The sequence below is a fragment of the Zonotrichia albicollis genome, chromosome 8 (genome assembly GCF_047830755.1).
Source record: "Zonotrichia albicollis isolate bZonAlb1 chromosome 8, bZonAlb1.hap1, whole genome shotgun sequence".
Lineage (NCBI taxonomy): Eukaryota > Metazoa > Chordata > Aves > Passeriformes > Passerellidae > Zonotrichia > Zonotrichia albicollis.
The window spans coordinates 2,260,419-2,282,255 of NC_133826.1; the positions used below are offsets into that span (position 1 = coordinate 2,260,419).

At 44.5% G+C, this 21,837-nt stretch overlaps 1 protein-coding gene across 1 annotated transcript in view; it reads right to left on the reverse strand.

Annotated features, from left to right (window-relative positions):
- ROR1 (receptor tyrosine kinase like orphan receptor 1) overlaps positions 1-21,837 on the reverse strand; it is a 165,306-nt gene that overhangs the window by 11,422 nt on the left and 132,047 nt on the right. Inside the window, exons 5-6 of the mRNA XM_074545629.1 lie at positions 1,850-1,977; positions 484-801 (exon numbers count right to left, since the gene is read on the reverse strand). Coding sequence (XP_074401730.1) covers positions 484-801; positions 1,850-1,977 — 446 coding nt within the window. The remainder of the gene's footprint in view (positions 1-483; positions 802-1,849; positions 1,978-21,837) is intronic.

Below are 21,837 nucleotides of genomic sequence, written 5' to 3' on the forward strand. Positions count from 1 at the left end.
GGTTCACATTCTCCATTTCAGGGGAGGCTCCTGCCTTTCCTAGCAGACTCCTGTCATTCCAAACCAAGGCACCATGGCATTCAGTGTAGCCATGATATTTTCTGAAAAATCCTTTCCTTAGGATTTTTTCTCCTGAGAAGCTGAGAGGCCTCAGGAACAAAATGCAAACAATGATTATCTGCTGCTGTGGAATGCAACAGGTGCATCTGTGATTGGTCTCATGTGGTTGTTTCTAATTAATCCCCAATCACAGTCAGCTGGCTTGGACAGAGAGCCCGAGCCACAAACCTTTGTTATCATTCTTTGCTATTCTATTCTTAGCCAGCCTTCTGATGAAATCCTTTCTTCTATTCGTTTAGTACAGTTTTAATATAATATATATATCATAAAACAATAAACCAGCCTTCTGAAACATGGAGTGAGATCCTCATCTCTTCCCTCACCCCGGGACCCCCGCGAGCACGGTCACAAGTCAGCACTCACTCTTGTTGATGGGGTCGGCCATGGGGATGCCGATGCGGATGCAGCTGACGGCCTCGGGGCTGTCAGGCTGGGGCAGATCCTCGCAGTTGGGCAGCTTGAGCCTCATCAGGATCATGGGGTTGGACCTGGCGAAGATGTACTCGGTCTGGCACAGCACGTTCTCCAGGATCTCGCACTCGTCCCGGCACAGGTCCCGCGGCTTGGGCACCGAGGAGGTCTCGTCGCAGTAGGGGAAGGCGTAGTGGCACAGGGAGGGGATGGCAAACTGGGAGCACTTGTCCGACAGGTGGCTGGAGGTGCCGATCATGGTGAAGGCAGCTGGAAAAAACCACAAGGGTTTGGCTTGGGAACCTTTTCCCTGGGCTGTGTCCTCACAGAAAAACCCTCACTCCCCACTGCAGCTGGGCAGGTGATGAGCAGGAATGCACAGTGCTAATTACACTGGAAGTTATTAACCATGATGACTTCACTGACAAGGAAAATACATCAGGTTTTCATCAGGGATTAATGCTAAGCTCATTACCCAACCCCCAAACATAATATTCCTTTAATTAAATGTTCCTTTAATTAAATATTCCTTTAATTATTCCTTCTTTCCTCTCAAATAACTGAGAATAACTTACAAATTCATGTAATATTTGTAGGCCCAACAGGTAACCCCCCAAATTCTTGCACTGGTTCCTTCATGGAAGGTGACAATCCCAATACAATCCCAAATAACTTTTCAAACAAAATGCTGGAAAATTATGAACTGGTGGCTCCACATTGCCTTTCTTGGGGAAATGAAGCCTTTTTTTGCAATGCTGACAGTGTTTGGAGACAAAAAGAAAAGAGAAATTTGGGATATTCTGACAGCAAGGGAAAAAAATCTGAATGTAGAGCTGATTACCAGGGCTAGGATCAGACCAAGTTAATTTATATTAAAAAATAGAGAATATCATAGTATCTATGATATCTGTGAATTCAGCAACCCCACCAGCATCCCACAAAAATAATGGCAACTGGTTCTCCCCTAAATCCAAAGGAATAATACTGCTTGCTGGATTATTTATGCAGCCTTTCCCAGCACCTAAATTATTCCAGCCACGTAAAATCAACTAAAGTTTCTCCCCCTTTGCTTCCAAAACCTGCTGGGGTAACAGCAGCACTGAGTCTCCCAGAAGCTGTAAACACACAGCCCCTTCTCCCTGAAAAATCTTTTTTTTTTCAGGTGTTTTGGGAGGAGCTGGAGGAGCAGAGAGCCCCAGATGAGCTGAGGGCAGGAGGGAATGAAGCAAAGCAAAACAACATCGCTGTTTGTAAAACTCCAGCAGCTTTTTGGGAGCAGAGGGCTGGGTGGGGAAGCGGCCAAGGTGTTTTTACCCACCTGTAATCTGATTTTCTATCTCCCCCTGCATGTGCAGGGACTCCATGTAGATGGTTCTGTTGCCAATGAAGCGGGCGCAGGCGATGCCCCTGTAGGGCTGGCAAAACCCATCCTCCTCATACTCATCCCTGAAACAGCCAGAAACACAAAAAGGTGACTGCTAAATGTTGAAAACAATTAGGATTATTTCCTTCTCTTCAACAAGACCTTGTATATTTGTTTGTTTAAATAAACCCCTTTCATCTGCCTGGCAAAAAGTGGCATTTCAGCTTAGCCAAAATACACATTAATGTTGCATGAAATGAGTGCTTTTAAGGCTCTGCTCAGAAATACACCCAGCCTTGATTAGAAGAGAAATATAAACTGCCTGGAAAAATAGGATTGATGTTTATTTAAAGCAGCTAACACATAGTTTTCTATTTTTGAACCAAGCTTGTGCTTAATATTGATAAACACAGCAGGAAGAGTCATGCAGGCAGAATTTAAAGTTTATATAGAAAACTCAACCTCTGCCAGGTTGGATATTTAAATTCTGCAGGCAGAATTTAAAGCGTATATAGAAAATCCAACCTCTGCCAGGTTGGATATTTAAATTCTGCAGGCAGAATTTAAAGTGTATATAGAAAATCCAACCTCTGCCAGCACTGATACCCTGGAAATATGAAATGTTTGCTCAGCCTTCCGTGTGTGGCAACATTTAGTGATAAAACAGAACCAAAACTGAGACAGGAGTTCTACAGACACATTTCTTTCATCTGGTGCTTTCTTTTAGGCAATATAGGAGACATTTAATCCAGAAATCCAGATGGGAAATTATTTGCCGATGCTCTTCAAACAAAGCAAAGAAAGGAAATTGCTGAAGACCCTGGCAGACACTGGGTATTTTGAATATTCAGCACTGAACAGAGAGTTTTAGTGAGGTTTTGAGTACATGATCCCTGAAATCCCAACTGCATGAATCAGCCCTTTCAATTCCTTCCTTTAGGATCCACTCTGAGATATTTTGCACTGAGATTTTTGGGATGAACTTTCTGGACAGACACCTCGGCTCTGCTTGAGCTCCCAGCAAAAAACGAGGAGCTGAATGAAAATTTGCTGATATTTCCTTTGTTATCCTGCCCAGCCATGGGTCTCAAAGTGGGAGAAATGACAGTGGAATATCCCTAGGGATGATGACAGCCGGGCAGGGAACAGGTTACTCCCTTTGTGCGCGGAACTCTCCCTCCCCCAGATGCCAAAAACCCAACAGCGGAATCGCACCACGCCTTAATAAGGGGAAAAATCAGAGCTTTTTATTAATCAACTCCGCCATTAAGTTTAACAAAAGCCACTTTCATGCCGTGCCGAAGACCTTGGCGATGCAAATCGCGGGGGGCTCTTTGAAGGCGCCCGCTTTGTGGCTGCGCGGGGCCGCGGCCGCTCCGCTCCCGGCTCCGCGGCCGGCGCTGCTAATGGGATTAGCGGGGAAAAGCGATGGGATCGCCGGCCCGGGCATCCCAAACACCCCCCGGCTCCCCAGCAGCGTCCCGGCATCCCCGCAGAGCCTCAGGGAGAAGCCAAAGCCCGCGGATTAAGCGCAGTAATTTATGAGTGTGAAGGAGAGGGGTGGGAAAGAGGGATGGGAGAGATGGAAACGCGGGCTGGGAACACAAACCCTGTGAGGAAGCCCTGAGGGAGAAAAGGAGACTCAGGGGTGTCCCCTTCACTCTCACAGCTCCTGAAAGGGGCCTGTGCTCAGCTGGGACTGGGCTCTGTCTGCAGCAGCACTGACACAGCCAGAGCTCACAGCCTCAAGGGAAATACAGGCTGGATACAGGGAAAAGCTTTTTCCAGCAAGGTGATGAAGTTGTGGAATGGCTGCCCGGGGAGGTGGTGCAGTCCCCATCCCTGGGGGTGTTTAACAAAGCCTGGATGTGGCACTGGGGGCCAGGGTTGAGTTGGGGTGTGGGGCTGGGTTGGACTCCATGATCTCTCAGGTCTCTTCCAACCCAGTCATTCTGTGATTCTGTGAAACCTCCTCCACTGGGAAAGTGATGGGAAAGGCTCCAGGTTCCCCTGGATGATGGTGCCAAGGCATTCCCAAGCACCTTGGAAGCTGGCTGGAAAGCACAACCTTTAACTGCCAATTAAACTCTTCATTAACAGCCCCAGGTCAGGCTGAGGTGCCTCAGGGATTCAGGTAACAGAGACACCTGAGCTGCAAGCAGGGATCCACAACCACAGCCTTGGCTCCTGCACGGGGCACTCTGGTGACAATCTCTTGCTCCGGAGTTGAGTTCAACCTCTCATCATTAAATGCCCAGATTGGATATAAATAATTAGCTATTTATTATTTTTATGGAATTATGGCATCATAAAATCCTTAAGGTTGGAAAAGGCCGCTCAGATTCAGTCCAACCATTCCCCAGCACTGCCAGGGCCAGCACTGACCACGTCCCCAAGTGCTACATCCACAGGGATCTTAAATTCCTCCAGGGATGGGGACTCCACCACTGTGCCCATGTCTGACCACCCTTTCTGTACAGGAAATTTCCAAAATATCCACCCTGAGCTGCCCTGGGTGCCGTTCCCTCTGCTCCTGTCCCTGTTCCTGGGAGCAGATCCCAAACCCCTCCTGGCAGGAGCTGTGCAGAGCCACAAGGGCCCCCTGAGCCTCCTTTGCTCCAGGATAAATTTAACATGGAATTTCACTCAGGAACTGCACAAAGGCTCCCCCAAGGACGGGCAGTGAGCAGGGACACCAGCTCACCTGGCTGGAGATGCCCTGTGGAACGGGATTTTGCAGAAAATCCCGGGAGGGGAAGATTATGTTAGAGAGGAAACCCTTTCCCAGCGAGCTTCCCAGACATTCCATCCGACCCCATCCAAACCCAGAGGAGCACGAAGGGTCCTGCAGCCCCAACACATTCCCCACCTCCTGCTGCCCCCTGGCAGCGCTCTGCCTTTAAACACGGCTGGTTTAGCTTTGGCCTGAAACACAGACATCGGGCTTTGGCTTTAAACGCAGCTATTATCGGCTTTGGCTTGAAACGCACCTATCAGGTTTTGGGTTTAAACACAGAAAATCGGGTTTTGGTTTTGAACACAGCGATCACTTTCTGGCTTTAAACACAGGTATCAGTTTTAAGCTTTAAACACACCTATCCGCTTTTGGTTTCAAACCCAGCGACTGGTTTTTGGTTTTAAACACTCCCATCAGTTTTTGGCTTTAAACGCAGCTATTATCAAGTTTTAGCTTTAAACACACCTATCATTTTTTTGTTTTAAACACAGCAATAGGTTTTTGGCTTTAAACACAGCAATAGGTTTTTGGTTTGAAACACAGCAATCGGTTTTTGGCTTTAGACACACCTATCAATCAGTTTTTGGCTTTAAACACAGCTATATCAATTTTTGTTTTTAAACACAGCTATTACCAATTTTTGTTTTTAAGCACAGCTATTACCAATTTTTGTTTTTAAACACAGCTATATCAATTTTTGTTTTTAAACACAGCTATTACCAATTTTTGTTTTTTAGCACAGCTATTATCAGTTTTTGTTTTTAAACACAGCTATATCAATTTTTGTTTTTAAACACAGCTATTATAATTTTTTGTTTTTTAACACAGCTATTATCAGTTTTTGGCTTTAAGCACAGCTCTCCGTTCCCTGGGATCAAGGCTGAGCCCGCATCCTTTCCCGCAGCCCGTGCCTGCATCCCTCACCTGAGGAGTCACCGCATCCCTGCTCCGATGTTCCTGCTCCTCCATCCTGATCCCGCACAAGGAAAGGCCCCTCTGGCTCCAGCAGGATGGAAATTAGGCCCGGCCCAGCAATTAACGCGTTAACACAGCCCAGTTTAAATCCTCCTGGTTAAGCCCCAACGAATTGGAAGTCAGGGCAAGCCTGGAGGCGTTCCTGGCTGAGGATGGGCTCGAATCCTTGTGCAGATTGGGGAGGGGCAGGAACGATCCCAGCCCCGGCACAGCCGGGATTTGGGATTTGGAGCTGCCCCACACCCGACTCCTGAGGAGTCTGTGCTTCTTTTTGCCAGGGATTAAATGCACAAGATGGAATTTCTCGTTGGGACTCAGATGTTTGTTAGTTCTCATCTCTGTCACAGTCTCACAAACCCTGAGTTCTGCAGCACTTCCCTCTGGCAAACTGAAAATGGAGCCCCATCTCTCTCTGCAAGGCCTTTTAAGGATAAACTGCCCAATTAAGAAATGACACCTCAATTATTTTTACTTTTTAACCCAATAACCAACCACCTATGCCCCCAGTGGGGACTTTTTACCTGATTACACAAAACCACCCAAACCCATGGAGAAGAAGGTGAAAGACAAGAAGAAGAAGAAAGTGAAGATGAAGGTGAAGAAGGACCAGCCTCTGCTCCAAAACCTCCATCTTACATGTTAATAAATATATAATAGATAGATATAATATTTCTATTATATATAATAGATATATATTACTATACATACCTAGTATTCTAGTAATATATAAAACTTTAAACTCTATTATTCTATTAATATATAAAATGTAAAACTCTCACTTTAAATAAATAAGTACATTTTAAATGTAACGTTAAACTCTATTATTCTATTAATATATAAAATGTAAAACTCTCACTTTAAATAAATAAGTAAATTTTAAATATAACGTTAAATTTAAAATAAATTTAATAAACATATAAAACTTAAACTCTTAAGTTTCCCACCATGTGATGTCACACACTTCTACTCAAACTGCACACCCGCAATCCCAGTTCTGTCATTTAATTTTGGAAGTTTTCTCCACAGCCTCAGGTCAGTGCAGGGTTCTGAAATTCTCAGCACCCAGGGTTCCAACAGGTTCCTGCTCTCACCCTGCCTGCACCCCTGAGCACCAGGTGAAGGACAAAGAGCTGGATTTTAATGACCCACCGATGACACAGCACTGTTACGATGATTTCCTTTCAGATTTAGTTTCCACTCTGTTTTCTGTTTCACTCAGTATTCCCAGCCTGGGTGTTTATTTTGGAGCTGCCCATTGCTTTTGGATGCTGCTGCGCTCCCCCTGTGGCTAGCACCGAGGGTGAATTCACACCGTGCTCAGGTGTCCTGATTGCTCCAACTCACAGAAAGCCAAGGAGGAGCTTTGAAATTCATCCACAGCCAGAACCTGGTTAGGATCCCCTCCAGCCCAGCCCATCCTCTGAAACGGGGCAGAATTTCTGCAGCTTTTTGGGCACCCCCATGCAGAGAAACACCAACAATCAGATTGCAATATTGATTTTCTTAGTTTGTGGCACCACCTCCTCTGCAACCGGTTCCTGATCACAAACCAAAGTTCTCTGGCAAACTCCACTTCCCAACATCCTGAATTTCCTTTGCAGCCTTTTTCTAAATTACCAGAAATTGCCCAGATTTAACCAACATTTCCAGCAAATGCCAACAACAAGTCCCAGGAACTCAGTTCTGCAAAAGCTTTGCAGCCAGGCTTTAATGTGAGTTCATTTAGAAGAATTTCATATATTGATAGAAAAAACTGAACCTGTGAGATCATGTTGTATTTATTTTTACAATCCAATATATTAAAAAAAACATTCCAGAGATGCTGTAATTGTGTGGTCATTCCTACCACACCCCATGGATTTCCTTTCCTTTCCTTTCCTTTCCTTTCCTTTCCTTTCCTTTCCTTTCCTTTCCTTTCCTTTTCCTTTCTCCTTTCCTTTCCTTTCCTTTTCCTTTCCTTTCCTTTCCTTTCCTTTCCTTTCCTTTCTTCCTTTCCTTTCCTTTCCTTTCCTTTCCTTTCCTTCTTCCTTTCCTTCTTTCCTTTCCTTTCCTTTCCTTTCCTTTCCTTTCCTTTCCTTTCCTTTCCTTTCCTTTCCTTTCCTTTCCTTTCCTTTCCTTTTCCTTTCCTATTCCTTTTCCTTTCCTTTTCCTTTCCTTTCCTTTCCTTTCCTTTTCCTTTCTTTTCCTTTCCTTTTCCTTTCCTTTTCCTTTCCTTTTTCCTTTCCTTTTCCTTTCCTTTTCCTTTCCTTTTCCTTTCCTTTTCCTTTCCTTTTCCTTTTTTTTCCTTTTCCTTTCCTTTTCCTTTCCTTTTCCTTTTTTTCCTTTCCTTTTCCTTTCCTTTTCCTTTCCTTTTCCTTTCCTTTTTCCTTTTTTTTCCTTTTCCTTTCCTTTTCCTTTCCTTTTCCTTTCCTTTTCCTTTTTTTTTCCTTTTCCTTTCCTTTTCCTTTCCTTTTCCTTTTTTCCTTTTCCTTTCCTTTTCCTTTCCTTGTAAGAAGGATTTAAATGAGTACCCTGCAAGAAAGAATTAATTTGGATATCTTGAGCAAAAGTGGCCAAAGGAGAGAACAGAACAAGGCAAGACAAAGTCCCAAATGCTCTGAGTGTCCCCAAAGCCAGCATGAATTGAGGTGTGAATGCAGAGAAAGTCGATTTATGAGAATTAAACCAACCTGAAGAACAAAAGCAAATCAATGTTTAGTTATCTCCCAGATCTACCAAGTGGACATGGAAAAGTTTTGGCTCTGGGTGAAGACTGCAGACATTTTTTTCACTGACAAAGTGAAAGACATTTTGTCTTGCCATTAATTACAAGGTGTAGCAATAAATTATTTTTATGGTTACGTACACCCAGTGCCCCCTCTCTGTATAAATTATTTGTACATTGTTAAATAATTTATATTTTGTTCCCTCCTTGTGTTCCAGCTCCACACAGGATGAAATGAAAGGGTTTTGACTTGGCAGATCTCCCTTAAACAAACAGATGAATAAAATTCCCTCATACTTTCCAAAGAGCAAAACCCAGTTCCCTGCTGGAACACCTTGGGCTCTGTTCCAGTGATAATATTTCAGGCAAAGTTTCTGCATTTCATTTTGGCAAAGAGAATGAGACTGCCCAGACCTCCACGTCATTGTGTAATGGTTAGTGAAAAAGTCTGGGGAATTAAAAGCTGTTGCTGTTTGACACCCCTTGAAAGGCACTGTGGCAGCCAGGTACATGTAAATATAGGGGGGCACTGGGAAAGCAGAGGCAGAGAGTAAAAAATTCATTATCCTGTGCTTTGGCATCATTATAGAGTCCCATAGCACCTCTGAATAGTAATAATAATAAAATAAAATAAAATAAAATAAAATAAAATAAAATAAAATAAAATAAAATAATAGCCTGGGATAGCGGAAGGTGTCCCTGCTTCTGGCAGGGGTTGGAATAAGATGATGTTTAATGTCCCTCTCAACCCAAAACCATTCTAGGACTCTGTGATTTAAAATAATAATTAAATAATTAATAACTCAATAAGATCTGCCTAAGGAATGGCTTTACCTAGTTGTTACCTCACTGTTCAGGCTGATGGCTGCTTTGAATGATGCCTCCAATCCAGGTATGGATAAATAATCCAGAATTCCTGTGGGTTTGGGATGCTGGCTGAATGGATTTGCAGTGGGATGGCAGCAGCGAGCCCAGGCCAGCACTGAGGCCACATCAGGGCCACAAATTAGAGCTAAATATTGACCAAAAATCAATAAATCAGCCCCAGGATCTGAGGGGCTTTGGGAGGGGATGGATGGGGCTGGAGCCCATCCCATCCTCATCCACGTCCTACAATGCTGGGAAATGGACACCAAGGCCAAGGGAAGAGAATTCCTTTAAGGCCACATCCTTCAGGGTTTTTTTTGTCCAAATCCCCTCCTAGCTAAATATTCAGAATTTAAGGCCCAATTATGCACATTTTGGTTAGACTTGAGAAGCTTGCCCAGCCCTAAATTCTGAAAATCCAGATTCTGATGCTCTAGAAAGCAACATCCCTTCCTGGCTATCAGGACACTGCAAATGCAGCTTTGAACTCTTCAAACTGATAGAAAACCTGCAATATTGAATCCCACAAAATGAGTTTCGGCCCATTTTATCTCTCTCTAACTCTTTCCTGCTTTCCCTTATTTTCTGGAGTCGCAGCTTTATTTCTGCTCCTCCCTCCTAACATTTAATTTGTCTTCTGTGCCTCAAATAGTTCTTTCTTCTGGTGACCTAATATTTTAACCTTAAGCATGATGAGAAACAGACTTCACAAAGCTGACACTTGAATTAAAAGTGAAACACATGCCTCAGCACACGTTAATTAAAAATAATACCTATAATGTTAGCTTGTTTAAGCCATCATTTGACCAGAAATTTGCACCCATCAACAAATGGAGCCCACAATTGCTGCAAAAATAACAGCAAGCTCCAAAACGAGCTGGTTTAATTCTCTTTTTATTTCACAGATAAAAAGATCTCCCTGATAGGAGAGGGCAGCCAGAGGGGGTCGGGCTGTGCTCCCAGAGAACAGGATGAGAGGAAACAGCTTCAGGTTATGCCAGGAGATGTTTAGAATGGATATTGAGATTTCTTTTCATGGAAAAGGTGATCAGGGATGGGACAGGGGATAGGACTCAAAATCCCAATATCCATCCTACACAGAGATATTTAGGATGGATATTGGGATTTCTTTTCATGGAAAAGGTGATCAGGGATGGGACTGGGGATGGCACTCAAAATCCCAATATCCATCCTACACAGAGATGTTTAGGATGGATATTGGGATTTTTTTTTCATGGAAAAGGTGATCAGGGATGGGACTCAAAATCCCAATATCCATCCTACACAGAGATGTTTAGGATGGATATTGGGATTCTTTTTTTTCATGGAAAAGGTGATCAGGGATGGGACCGGGGATGGGACTCAAAATCCCAATATCCATCCTACACAGAGATGTTTAGGATGGATATTGAGATTTTTTTTCATGGAAAAGGTGATCAGGGATGGGACTCAAAATCCCAATATCCATCCTAAACAGAGATGTTTAGGATGGATATTGAGATTTCTTTTCATGGAAAAGGTGATCAGGGATGGGACTGGGGATGGGACTCAAAATCCCAATATCCATCCTACACAGAGATGTTTAGGATGGATATTGGGATTCTTTTTTTTCATGGAAAAGGTGATCAGGGATGGGACTGGGGATGGGACTCAAAATCCCAATATCCATCCTACACAGAGATCTTTAGGATGGATATTGGGATTTTTTTTCATGGAAAAGGTGCTCAGGGATGGGACTGGGGATGGTGGAGTCCCCATCCCTGCAGGGATTCAAAATCCCCATGGATGTGGCACTTTGGGGTGGCCGTGCCCATCTCAGAGGGCTTTTCCAAGCTGGACAACCCCATAGCTCTGTGGAATTCCAGGCTGCTTTAAGAAAATGGAATTTCCTCAAGAACCTGGCTGGGAGCACAGAGCTTTCCTCAGCAGTGGGGATTGTTGGGTTTGGGAGCATCACAGACTCGAGCTGGGGCTAAACCCAAACTCATTTTAAGCAGCTGGGCTCACTGAATGGTTTGGTGGAGGCTCACAAAAGCTGCAGCTCCATCATAAATCTGCCCCAAAAACCCCACAAATTCCTCATGTGGGAATGGCCAGAGCTCTACAGGGATCCCACAGATGATCCCAAACGAGGAAACTCTGCAAAGATCCCTTTGGAGATAAGGAACTCCTTGTTAAAACCACAAACACCAGGGGAAATTGGCTCCAGTGGGAATGAGGAGCTGTCCCTCTGGGCCCCCATGGAAATGGGATAAGCATAACAAAAAAACCGGTTTGTTTTCCTTAAAAACATTTTCCCTCTCTCCAGGGGCTGCTCAGGCCTGAGTGAAGCACCCACACTCCAGGAACCAGCCTGGCACCAAACCTCTCACATTTCATATCCAGAAGATTGAATATTCGGAATTTAGGGCCCAATTATTCACATTTTGGTTAGCCTTGAGAAGGATGCCCAGCCCTAAATCCTGAAGATCCTGCTTTGAGGAGAGAATTGTTAAAAAATGGCAGTTTTCTACTCCAAAATGGGACTAATCCCACCCAAAACTTCAGTTTCTAGGAAAAAAACCCAGCCAGTCCCTGCTTCTTCCTCATGTCATCCCAAAAAAGTGAATATGTTCCAACACACCTTCCTGGCTGTTTTCTGGCAGCAGCATTAAACAAATTAAGTACATTCTAACCCTTTTTTTTTGGTTGGAAAAACCTAATTTTTCAAGGCCAGCAAGTTTGAAACTCTACAAGTTTAAATTGTTTGTCTGAGTCTGTGGAAAATATCTAAAATGTTGTCTGTCCCTTCACAGCCTTTTTACAGCCAATAATTGGTTTTCAAGGTGAAAAAAGCCACTTTTCATCCCCCACAACGAGCACATTTTAAAATTCACGTGCACAAAGTTTTTCTAGACCAAAGTTTTAGGATATGGAATTTACTGACATTTCCCAACACATAAAACTATCCCAATTCCTTTATTCAGTTTTATTTTATTATTCCTGTGTGCCAACAACTGAGAATAGGAATCCCCTGGAGGTTTGCATTAGGAGGAATTATGTTAATGTGCCACTGGGAACGGATCACACTTTTTTAAGGCATTTTACAGCTGATTATTGGGGTGTTTTGATGCAAATTAAAGCATGTCTGCCGGACTTCCTACCTGCACCACCACCATTTCAGCCGCAAATCTGGAATTAATTGGTATCGATAAGCTCAAATGCATGATGTGGCTGATATTAATGCATTCTCCCCGTGGAAAAATGTTATTTAAGACCCCAGGCTTGTTTCTAGAACCTTGTTTTAGCAACATCTGTTCTGGCACACTTGGCACTTGCACTGGATCAGATTTTAAAGCTGGGTTTTATCTCAGAGTGGGTGAAATGCTCAGATCAATACTCACCCTTATGGTGCTCCTGTAACATGAAACATGGATTTTGCAACTGCATAAAAACCTGGAGGATTAAGCCAAACATCACTGAAAAGGCAGGCACCCCTCACGCATGCATTTAGAGCTGGAAATCAAAGGAAACCCTGATATTCCTCCCCTGCTGCTCCTTTGATCCAGCCCAGGAACTTGGTTTTGGCAGGGCCACGATTGCCTGTTTTGTCTGCAGTGCCAAGGATGGAGTAACAATCCATGTTATTCATGGAAAATACAGAGTTGGAGCCCTGAGCTCCTCAGGTTTATCCCCACAGGGCTGAGACTGGACCCCAAAACACTCCCCAGAGCATTCCCTCACGTTTATCATTGCTGGAATAAGATTTTTCTCTCATTATCTCTTGCTCCTTCCCATTCTCCAAAAGATGGGAACACTCCTGGAAGGGCAAATCCTCCTCTGATGCTCCTGGGCTAATTGGTGCCTGTTGGGGAGGAAAAACTGACACCACCCAATTTTAAATGAATGCTGAAAAATTGCCACGAGGAGCAAAAGCCAGACAAGGAGATTTCCAAAGCTGTCAGAGCTGCCAACAGTGCAATAGAGGTTTTGTGATGCTTTCAAGTCCAAGATGAAGAGTTTCTGCTGTAATTCATATTTATTTCTCACAAGATGGAAGTGGTGGAACTGCCACCAGAGTTAAAGGTGTTAAAAGAGTTAAATTTATCATTGAAATGCAATGAAATTGTTTCTGTTCCAAAAGTAGTTAAGAAGAGATGATATGGGAATTGCTAAAGGAATTTAAACACAGCCAGGTTGAGGCCGTTTCCATCCCAGAGCTGCGGAAGAAACCCCTCCATGATCTCTGCAGGAGATCCTGGGCTGTCCATCCATGGAAAACCCAAATCACTCCACATCTGCTGGCTTACAGCACCCAAGGCAAACCAGGGAATGGCTGGAATGAAGCCCAAACAACTCAGGATTTCAGGCAGGGACAATTCCCAGGAGCTTGTGGAAAAGTGACCTCTCCAGGCCACGTTGGCAGAGTCAGGAGCTGGGCTGTAAAGGGAGGAGTGGTTGTACATTTAGGAACCTAAAGGGGCATCTGGATCCAGGCATGAGCATGTTCAGAAGTTAAAGACAGATCAAATCAACCTTTTTTCCCCAAAGATGTGCCCCAGTAAATTGGAAACCACCAGAACTCAGCCATACCTGAAGAGAGAAGTTCGACAGCAATGGGGACTGCAATGGTCCTGATGCCTCAGGTTTGGGTTCTCTATTTTCACACTCTGTGCTGCTTTAGTGTGTGGGGCTGGGCTCACATCAGGGATGCTGAGCTCTGTGCACAGAGCAGGAGACAAAACAATTCCTGCTCCAGCTGGGCACCAAGGACAAATGACCCAAATCTCAGCCCAGAGCACAAACCCCGTGGGCTGGAGAGAGAAAAACAAGCAGGGTGGGACTGCCTGGGCTAAAGCTGGGATGGGACAATGAACTGCAAGGTGCAAATGGAGCAGAGCTGATCCCAGGGACAGAGCCCGTGCCCCTCGTGCATTTTGGGGCCATTTTGGTTCATCTTGGGTGCAGCCCTGGCTGGGCTCTGGTGCTGCCCAAGGTGGATCCATGGAGGAGATCCTGTGAATCAATCCCTGCTTTATTCTGGGACTCTGTGACTGTCCAGCCTGCACAAGGCATCAGTCCCCTCCCATTTTAAGTCCCCCCAATCTCTAAACCAGCTGTGACCCTTGAAATGGAACTGCCTTGCAAAATGCTCTTGGTGCTAATTGTTGGGCAAAATAATGCGTCCATTCATCTGGAGCAAAATCAGGAGGGAGAGAAAATTTATTTGTTTAAAGTAAACTCACCCAGACAAGAAATTTGGCTGGGGAACCACGGCAGGGTAACATTTGTGATTCATTTTTGCTGAGCACTGATCTTGGCAGGCTCAGGCACCAACAACAGCATCCAAACACCAGCTCAGCTGATAAGTGCTTTCCTTCCTCACCCAGGTAACCACACATGTTTTCCTGTTAACAAGATCAATAAACTTGACACACTCAGAAATGGATGATTAACTCCTTTTACAGTATTTGAGGTGGCCTGGGGTTATTGCTTTGAACAGCCAGAGCTGGAACGTCAGGAGTGGTTTTAATTATCAGGATAAATAATGTAACACCTTATAATCTTCCCCCTTGCGCTGCAGGACCTTGTGATGGAGCTGCACACACTGGGGGTGAGCAGGGATGTTATCCTTGTAGGAAAACTCATTCCCAAGGTTTTACACCCTGCTGAAGTCATGAAAGCCCCTTGGGTCACCACAGAGTTACTCCCACTTGAATGTTTTTACCAGGCTGAGTACAGCACATCCCTCAGTGTTCCTTCCTTGGCTCCAATCAGCACAAAACCAAAAGAGCAGGAGAGGATTTGCTAAGGAATATCAGCAACAGCTGGGCACTGAGGTAAAAGCACAAAAAATGAGACAGAGATTGAGATTTGCCCACTGAGGTTTGACTGCTGGCTTGTGCGAGAGGTTTTACTGCGACCACAGAAACATTATAGGCCTTTAAATAGGATTTCCCTCCTAATTAAAGGCCTTGTGGCCCAGGGGAACCTCAGGGATGACCTCAGATATTAAAAGTGAGCTCTGAAATGTGTCAGCAGTTCTTTATTCCACCCAGCCACTCCCAGGAAAGTTCTAGAGCAGCTTTTGGCCACCAGACACTGCAGGGACTGAAGCAAAGCAAGGACTTGGAAAGCCACTTGTTCCACCTGAGAGATGTTCCATTTGCTCCTCCAGAAAATCCTAATTAAGTCACAATTTCATCTGTCAGTTTCCTGACTCAGTTACACTGAACTCATGACAGCATTTTACACCATTTTACACCCAGGTTATAGAATTATTTCCCTTCTTCCCTCCTCCACCTGCAGCCCTTCCCACTCTTTCCCAGGAGTAAAACATTGGGCAACAGAGGCACTGGGGACCAGAAAAACTCAAATTTTCAGTTCTCCTGCAGCACTGAATCCTTGGAATGGCTCTGAACCCACCACAGGCTGGTGGGGAGGGAAATCAAGGACCTTAGTTTTCAAACAATTTAACTTTTTGTTGTATTTTATTTTTTAACTGCATGTGCTAGACCAGCAAACCCCCAAAACAGAAGAGAAAGCTCCCAAAGCCTGGCACTGAGGTAAAATACAATCTTTGTCCCCAAAACAACACTTCCCACCTGTATTTAGGCAGCTCTGCAGTGACACTGAAAAAGGAGCTGGGTTGGGTTTACAAATCAAACAGAGCTGTGATTTTCCTGTGCTGCCCCAAGCATAACAAAAACCAGGTTTAATCTCACATGAATTAGAAACTCTCTAAAACATAATTTTTTATCTGTCCTCTCTGAGCACACATTCAGGCCAAGTCTTTCCAAGCCAGGCTCTGCTGAGCCAGGGCTGACCCCTGAGGGATGGCACAAATCCATTGTCACAAAAACATTGTCAGCTCCTTCCTCACAGCCCTCGGGCTCAAAGAAATCCCTCTAATCCTTCAAATGTCCTTCTCATTAGAGCTAAATGGGAATTCTTTGATTAAACCTGTCCTAAAGAGCTCCTGAGCACTGGAATGCTTCACCAAAACGCAGTGGTTTGGCCCCAAGTGTTGCTGCAAGATTTCAGCAGCTCCACCAGGGATTTTGGGGCTGCCTTCAAAGGAGCTGTTACCTGGAATGACCACATGAAATATGGGAAAAGCAGATTTCAGACTGCTCTGAAGCACTGCCAGCATCTCCCCTCCTCTCTGCTGGCTCAGGGGCTCTGCAGTTTTCATTTTCTGACACAAATGCTTGATGGCCTCAGCAAAAATAAAATCAAAATCTGCTTTTATTAATAAATAACAAAAGATTTCTTAAAGTTAAAAAAATAAAAAATATTTATTAATAAATAAAATATTTGTTAAATAAAATAATAAAATATTATTAATTACTAACAAAAGCAAAGTTTGGAAGCTCAGGATGTTTAATCAAATCCAATAGTTTTATTTCCAAGCAGGTTTTAGGATCAGCCTTAATGTGGAGTTTAGGAACACATTCCCTGTCCTGGGGGATGAAATCCAACCCAGACAAAAAGGGTCACATCCAGGAAAAAGGCATTAATGGTTATTGTGTTGGAACCTTTTTTGTTATGATTAAATGTGTGAGATGGTAGTTTTTGTTTGGACTTAGATGTTTCTTAGTTTTTATTTATATTACAGTTTTATAAACTGTGAGTTTTATAGTATTTGACATTAATAAACTAAAAATTGAGTTGTATTTTTTATAAGGCTTTTTTAAGGATAAACTGTTTAATTAAGAAATGATGAATTATTTTTATTTTTAACTTAATGACTAATTACTTGTGGTTTGTAATGTGGACTTTCTAATTTAATTACACAATATTACTTAAACTTATGAAGAAGGATTAGCTTCTGTTATAAAGTTTTCATTTTGTTTTTTATACATTATTATATTTTAAAACTAAGTTTTCTACTATGTGATATTATACACTTCTATTTATGCAACAGTTTTAATTTTAGTTTTATTACTTAGTTTTGGAAGCTTTCTTTAGAGTCTTAGGTTAAATGTAGGGTTAATATTTGTCAGTATAGAAAGTCTAAAATTCTCAGTAACCAGGGTTCCAACAAATAGGAACAATATTTGTAGATTGGGCTGTTTGGTTTGGGTTTATTATTGGTCAGACCCAGACTGCCAACTGGGCTTAATGATATTTATTATTTTTTACAACATTTGAAGAATATCTCCATGAACACAACGCCCTGCAGGAAATGATCAGCAGAAATAATGCACCTTTCCAGCCTTTCCTGATTAACTTTTTTGCCTTTCTCTTGTCAAAAACTTCAAAATGATCCTCACTTTTCTCCTTTTTAAATAAATCAGGGAAACAGGCAGAGAGTCTGTATTTCAGGGTCAAATTATGTCATCACAGGATTTCTTTAGTGCTGTGGAAAGACTGATAACTGAGATATCCAATTAGAGAAAGGCAAGTTTATCCTATATCTGTACTTTACTTATCAGTCCCCTTGGAATCAGAGATTTATAAAGGTTGGGAAAAATCACTGAGTCCAATAAATAACCAGAACCCTGGGAGGGATTTGAGAGTTTCCTGGATCCAGGGTTAAAAAAGGCAATAAGGTCTTGATATATATATATATAAATATGAATATAAATAAAGTCTGCTATATAAATAAAGGCAATAAAGACAGAATGACAGCACAAATGCCTCTTTCAGTGTTATCCTCACTCTCAGCTCCCCCAGTCCCCAGGATCTGGCCACACATCCCACATGCCAGCCCAGGGAATCCTTTCCTGATGGAAATGGAAACCCCAAACCCTGACTGGAGCATCCCACAGGGGCCACCTCCACCCCTTTATTCCCATTTATTCCCATCTGTGGGAACCTGCACAGAAGGAAAACCAAACATTACTGGCACATTGTCTGCCCTTTGTGCTCCCCGTGCCCAGGTCCTAATGCATTTCACTCCCTGCCTAAAAAAATATTGACACCTCTGCAATTAATTTGTTTTCAGATAGCGCAGCTCTGTCTCCCTGTGCCGCGTGTGGGCGGGAGGGGATTTTGTTTGCGCTGCCCACAGATAAGGGAGCAGCTCCAGCTGGCATCCGCAGGAACGCTTATCTGACACCCTTCCCAAAGCCAAAAGCACTTTCTAAGGTCAGTCTTTCACCAAACTCCAGGCCAGTTTCTTTTCTGAGGGTTTACCACAGAGTAACAAAACACAATTTAAGGCTTTTCCTGGCCAAGAACTGTTTGCAGCACATATTTTTTTAGGCAGGGAGTGAAGTGCATTAGGACCTGGGCACGGGGAGCACAAAGGGCAGACAATGTGCCAGTAATGTTTGGTTTTCCTTCTGTGCAGGTTCCCGCAGATGGGAATAAATGGGAATAAAGGGGTGGAGGTGGCCCCTGTGGGATGCTCCAGTCAGGGTTTGGGGTTTCCATTTCCCTCAGGAAAGGATTCCCTGGGCTGGCATGTGGGATGTGTGGCCAGATCCTGGGGACTGGGGGAGCTGAGAGTGAGGATAACACTGAAAGAGGCATTTGTGCTGTCATTCTGTCTTTATTGCCTTTGTTTGCAGCACTGCTGACAGGAACATCAGTGGGTGATGCAGGGCCACGGCAGGGAGGAGCAGCTGGATTTTGGGAAGGAATTCCTGCCTGGGAAGGTGGGGAGGGCTGGGATGGAATTCCCAGAGCAGCTGTGGGTGCCCCTGGCTTCCTGCAGTGCCCAAGGCCAGGCTGGGACAGTGGGAGGGGTCCCTGCCATGGCAGGGTGGCACTGGGTGGGATTTAAGGCCCTCTCCAGCCCAGCCCACCCTGGGATCCCATTCCCCTTCCTGTCCCAGGCCACTCCTGCAATAGTTTAAGCTGATCCCTCACACAGGCCCCTCTAACACACCTTAAACCTGATTTTGGCTCAGCTCCCCACAAGCCTGGGAGATAAGGGGAGGTGGAGAGGCAAAGGAGCCTGGGATTCCCAGATAAGGTGTATATTTAGCTACCTAAGTACCCTGAGGTGATAAAACACGCTGGAATAGGCTCTGCAGCCAATTCACTCAATACAAGGTCTGACTGTGGCTTCCCAAATTCTGTGTTACATTTACCCAGAGGTTTTCAGTTCTTTTTGCTCGCTCAGGAAAATCCAAGAGCACAAATCCCAAAAACCTGAGCACCCTCAGCAGCCACTCCATGGTCCCCAGTGCCAGAGCAGAACAATCCAGGGAAAGACAGTGGTGATGCCTTGTGCAGGCTGCCCTGGAGCAGAGGCTGGGCAGAGTTCCAGAATAAAGCAGGGATTTATTCAAAGGATCTCCTCCATGGATCCACCTTGGGCAGCACAAGAACCTGTTGTCATTACATTGCAAAGGTTCCATATTGTTGTCTCCTTATTGCAAGAGTTTCATACCTGCTTGATGTTTCTTGTGGGCAGCTCCTCAGAGCACTGATTCTTCTTTCTTCTCCCAGCAGCCAATTGACTCCAGTTCCCCTCTCAACCAGGTAGTTCACTATTTTATAACACTCCTCTCACTGGCTACAGTGTGGCCTGGTAAAGTCAGGCCTGTTCCTAATCTCTAATAATTGGCTCAGCTGCAACTCCTTAGGGGTAAGATTACTTTCTATACTACCTTTATTTAGTTATATTCTATCCCCCTGCAAGAGCCCAGCCAGGGCTGCACCCAAGATGAACCAAAATGGCCCCAAAATGCACGAGGGGCACAGGCTCTGTCCCTGGGATCAGCTCTGCTCCATTTGCACCTTGCAGTTCATTGTCCCATCCCAGCTTTAGCCCAGGCACTCCCACCCTGCTTGTTTTTCTCTCTGCAGCCCACGGGGTTTGTGCTCTGGGCTGAGATTTGGGTCATTTGTCCTTGGTGCCCAGCTGGAGCAGGAATTGTTTTGTCTCCTGCTCTGTGCACAGAGCTCAGCATCCCTGATGTGAGCCCAGCCCCACACACTAAAGCAGCACAGAGTGTGAAAATAGAGAACCCAAACCTGAGGTATCACCCCAGCCCAGGATTTTTATGGAGGCAGAGTGATGAGGAGGAGCCAGGGCAGAGCTGTCCCTGAGGAGATGAATCCTGTGGGATTTGCCACGTTTGTGGTGGGGGCCAGCAAAGGGAAAATCTTTAATTTTCCTCCTTCCCATAAGAAAATCCTGCTAAAGAAATGTTCTGGATTCAGGGCTGTTCTGGGGTGTTCTCAGGTGGGACTGAGGAAGGAGATCCAGGGGGCTGATCCAGGTGGGATGAGATAATCCAGTGTGGCTCCTGTCAGGAAGGAGAATCCCAGAATCCTGGAATGGTTTGGGTTGGAGCCTTAAATCCCACCCAGGCAGTCCCACCCTGCTTGTTTTTCTCTCTGCAGCCCACGGGGTTTGTGCTCTGGGCTGAGATTTGGGTCATTTGTCCTTGGTGCCCAGCTGGAGCAGGAATGGTTTTGTCTCCTGCTCTGTGCACAGAGCTCAGCATCCCTGATGTGAGCCCAGCCCCACACACTAAAGCAGCTCAGAGTGTGAAAATAGAGAACCCAAACCTGAGGCAGCAGTGGCACGAGAGAGATAAGTGTGCAGCAGATCAAAGAGCCCATGGAGGGGACAGGGCAGCTCTCCCTGGGAACATTCCCTGCAGCCCTGGCAGATAACCTGCCTGAGCCCCTGGCAAACTGAGGGGGGATTATTTGCCCTGGGATGAAGTCATGCAGCAGGATGAACATGGTTTGTGTCAGCACCAGCCCCTCAGGCTCCAGCCTCGCTCCACGTGGGGCTTTTTTCCCCCCAAAATGTATTTATGTTGGCCTGTACATGGAATATCCCACCTCAGGGCTGTGTCTCACATCCCACAGGGCTCTAGGAACGAGCGCTGCCCCAGCACACAGTGGGACTGTAAAAGATCCCACAGAAAAACACCTGGGAATTGTGTCCAGCCCTCACTCAAAATTTCCATCACAGAACAGCAGGAGGGAGTTTCTGTGCCAGCCACAAAAGTGGGACAGGCTGGAATTCCAGGATTCCTTGAGCCAAACCTGGCACCAGAGAGCAGGGACATCACTCCCAGGATGCTGCTGAGCAGTGAATCTGTTCTGGGAAAAAAAAAATTGGCATTTTTTCTTCTTTAAATTTTACCTTCTGTGGCCCAAAGAGGAAAGTGTCTGTGCTCCTCTTTGAAATCCACAATCACACACACAGTTGGCCAAGCCTCACCTGGATGCTGGCCAGTGCTTACACATTTTCTTGTTGCTGGCACACAGAGCCACTGTACAAAAAGATCTGTTTTACTAAAAAACCCAGATGTGTTTAGCTGAAAGTTAAAAAAAGAAAAATTATAAAAAAAAATAAATCTCAATGACTGAAAAAAGATGGGAAAATCCAGGGGGGGTTTGTGGTTTCTCAAGCCTTGCAAACTATTTATTTCTGGGAATCACAAACCTCATTTCACTTTATGAATCAGATGCTCCTTAAAGTTACAGCCCTCTTGTCTCCTCTTTTCCCCTCTCCTCGTTCCCAGTGCTTAAATAAAGAACAAAACAATGCCATATTTAGGGTATTTATATATAGAAGAGGCTCCATGGAGAACAAAAGGACTGTTCCAGAGGAATATTGGCACCAGCATGTACATATTCCACTTGGGAATGTATCCCTGCCTTACACATCCAGGTTAAACCTCTTCAGAACATGCTCACAACACAATAAATAATAAATAATGAATAATGAATAATAAATAATAAATAATAAATAAATAATAA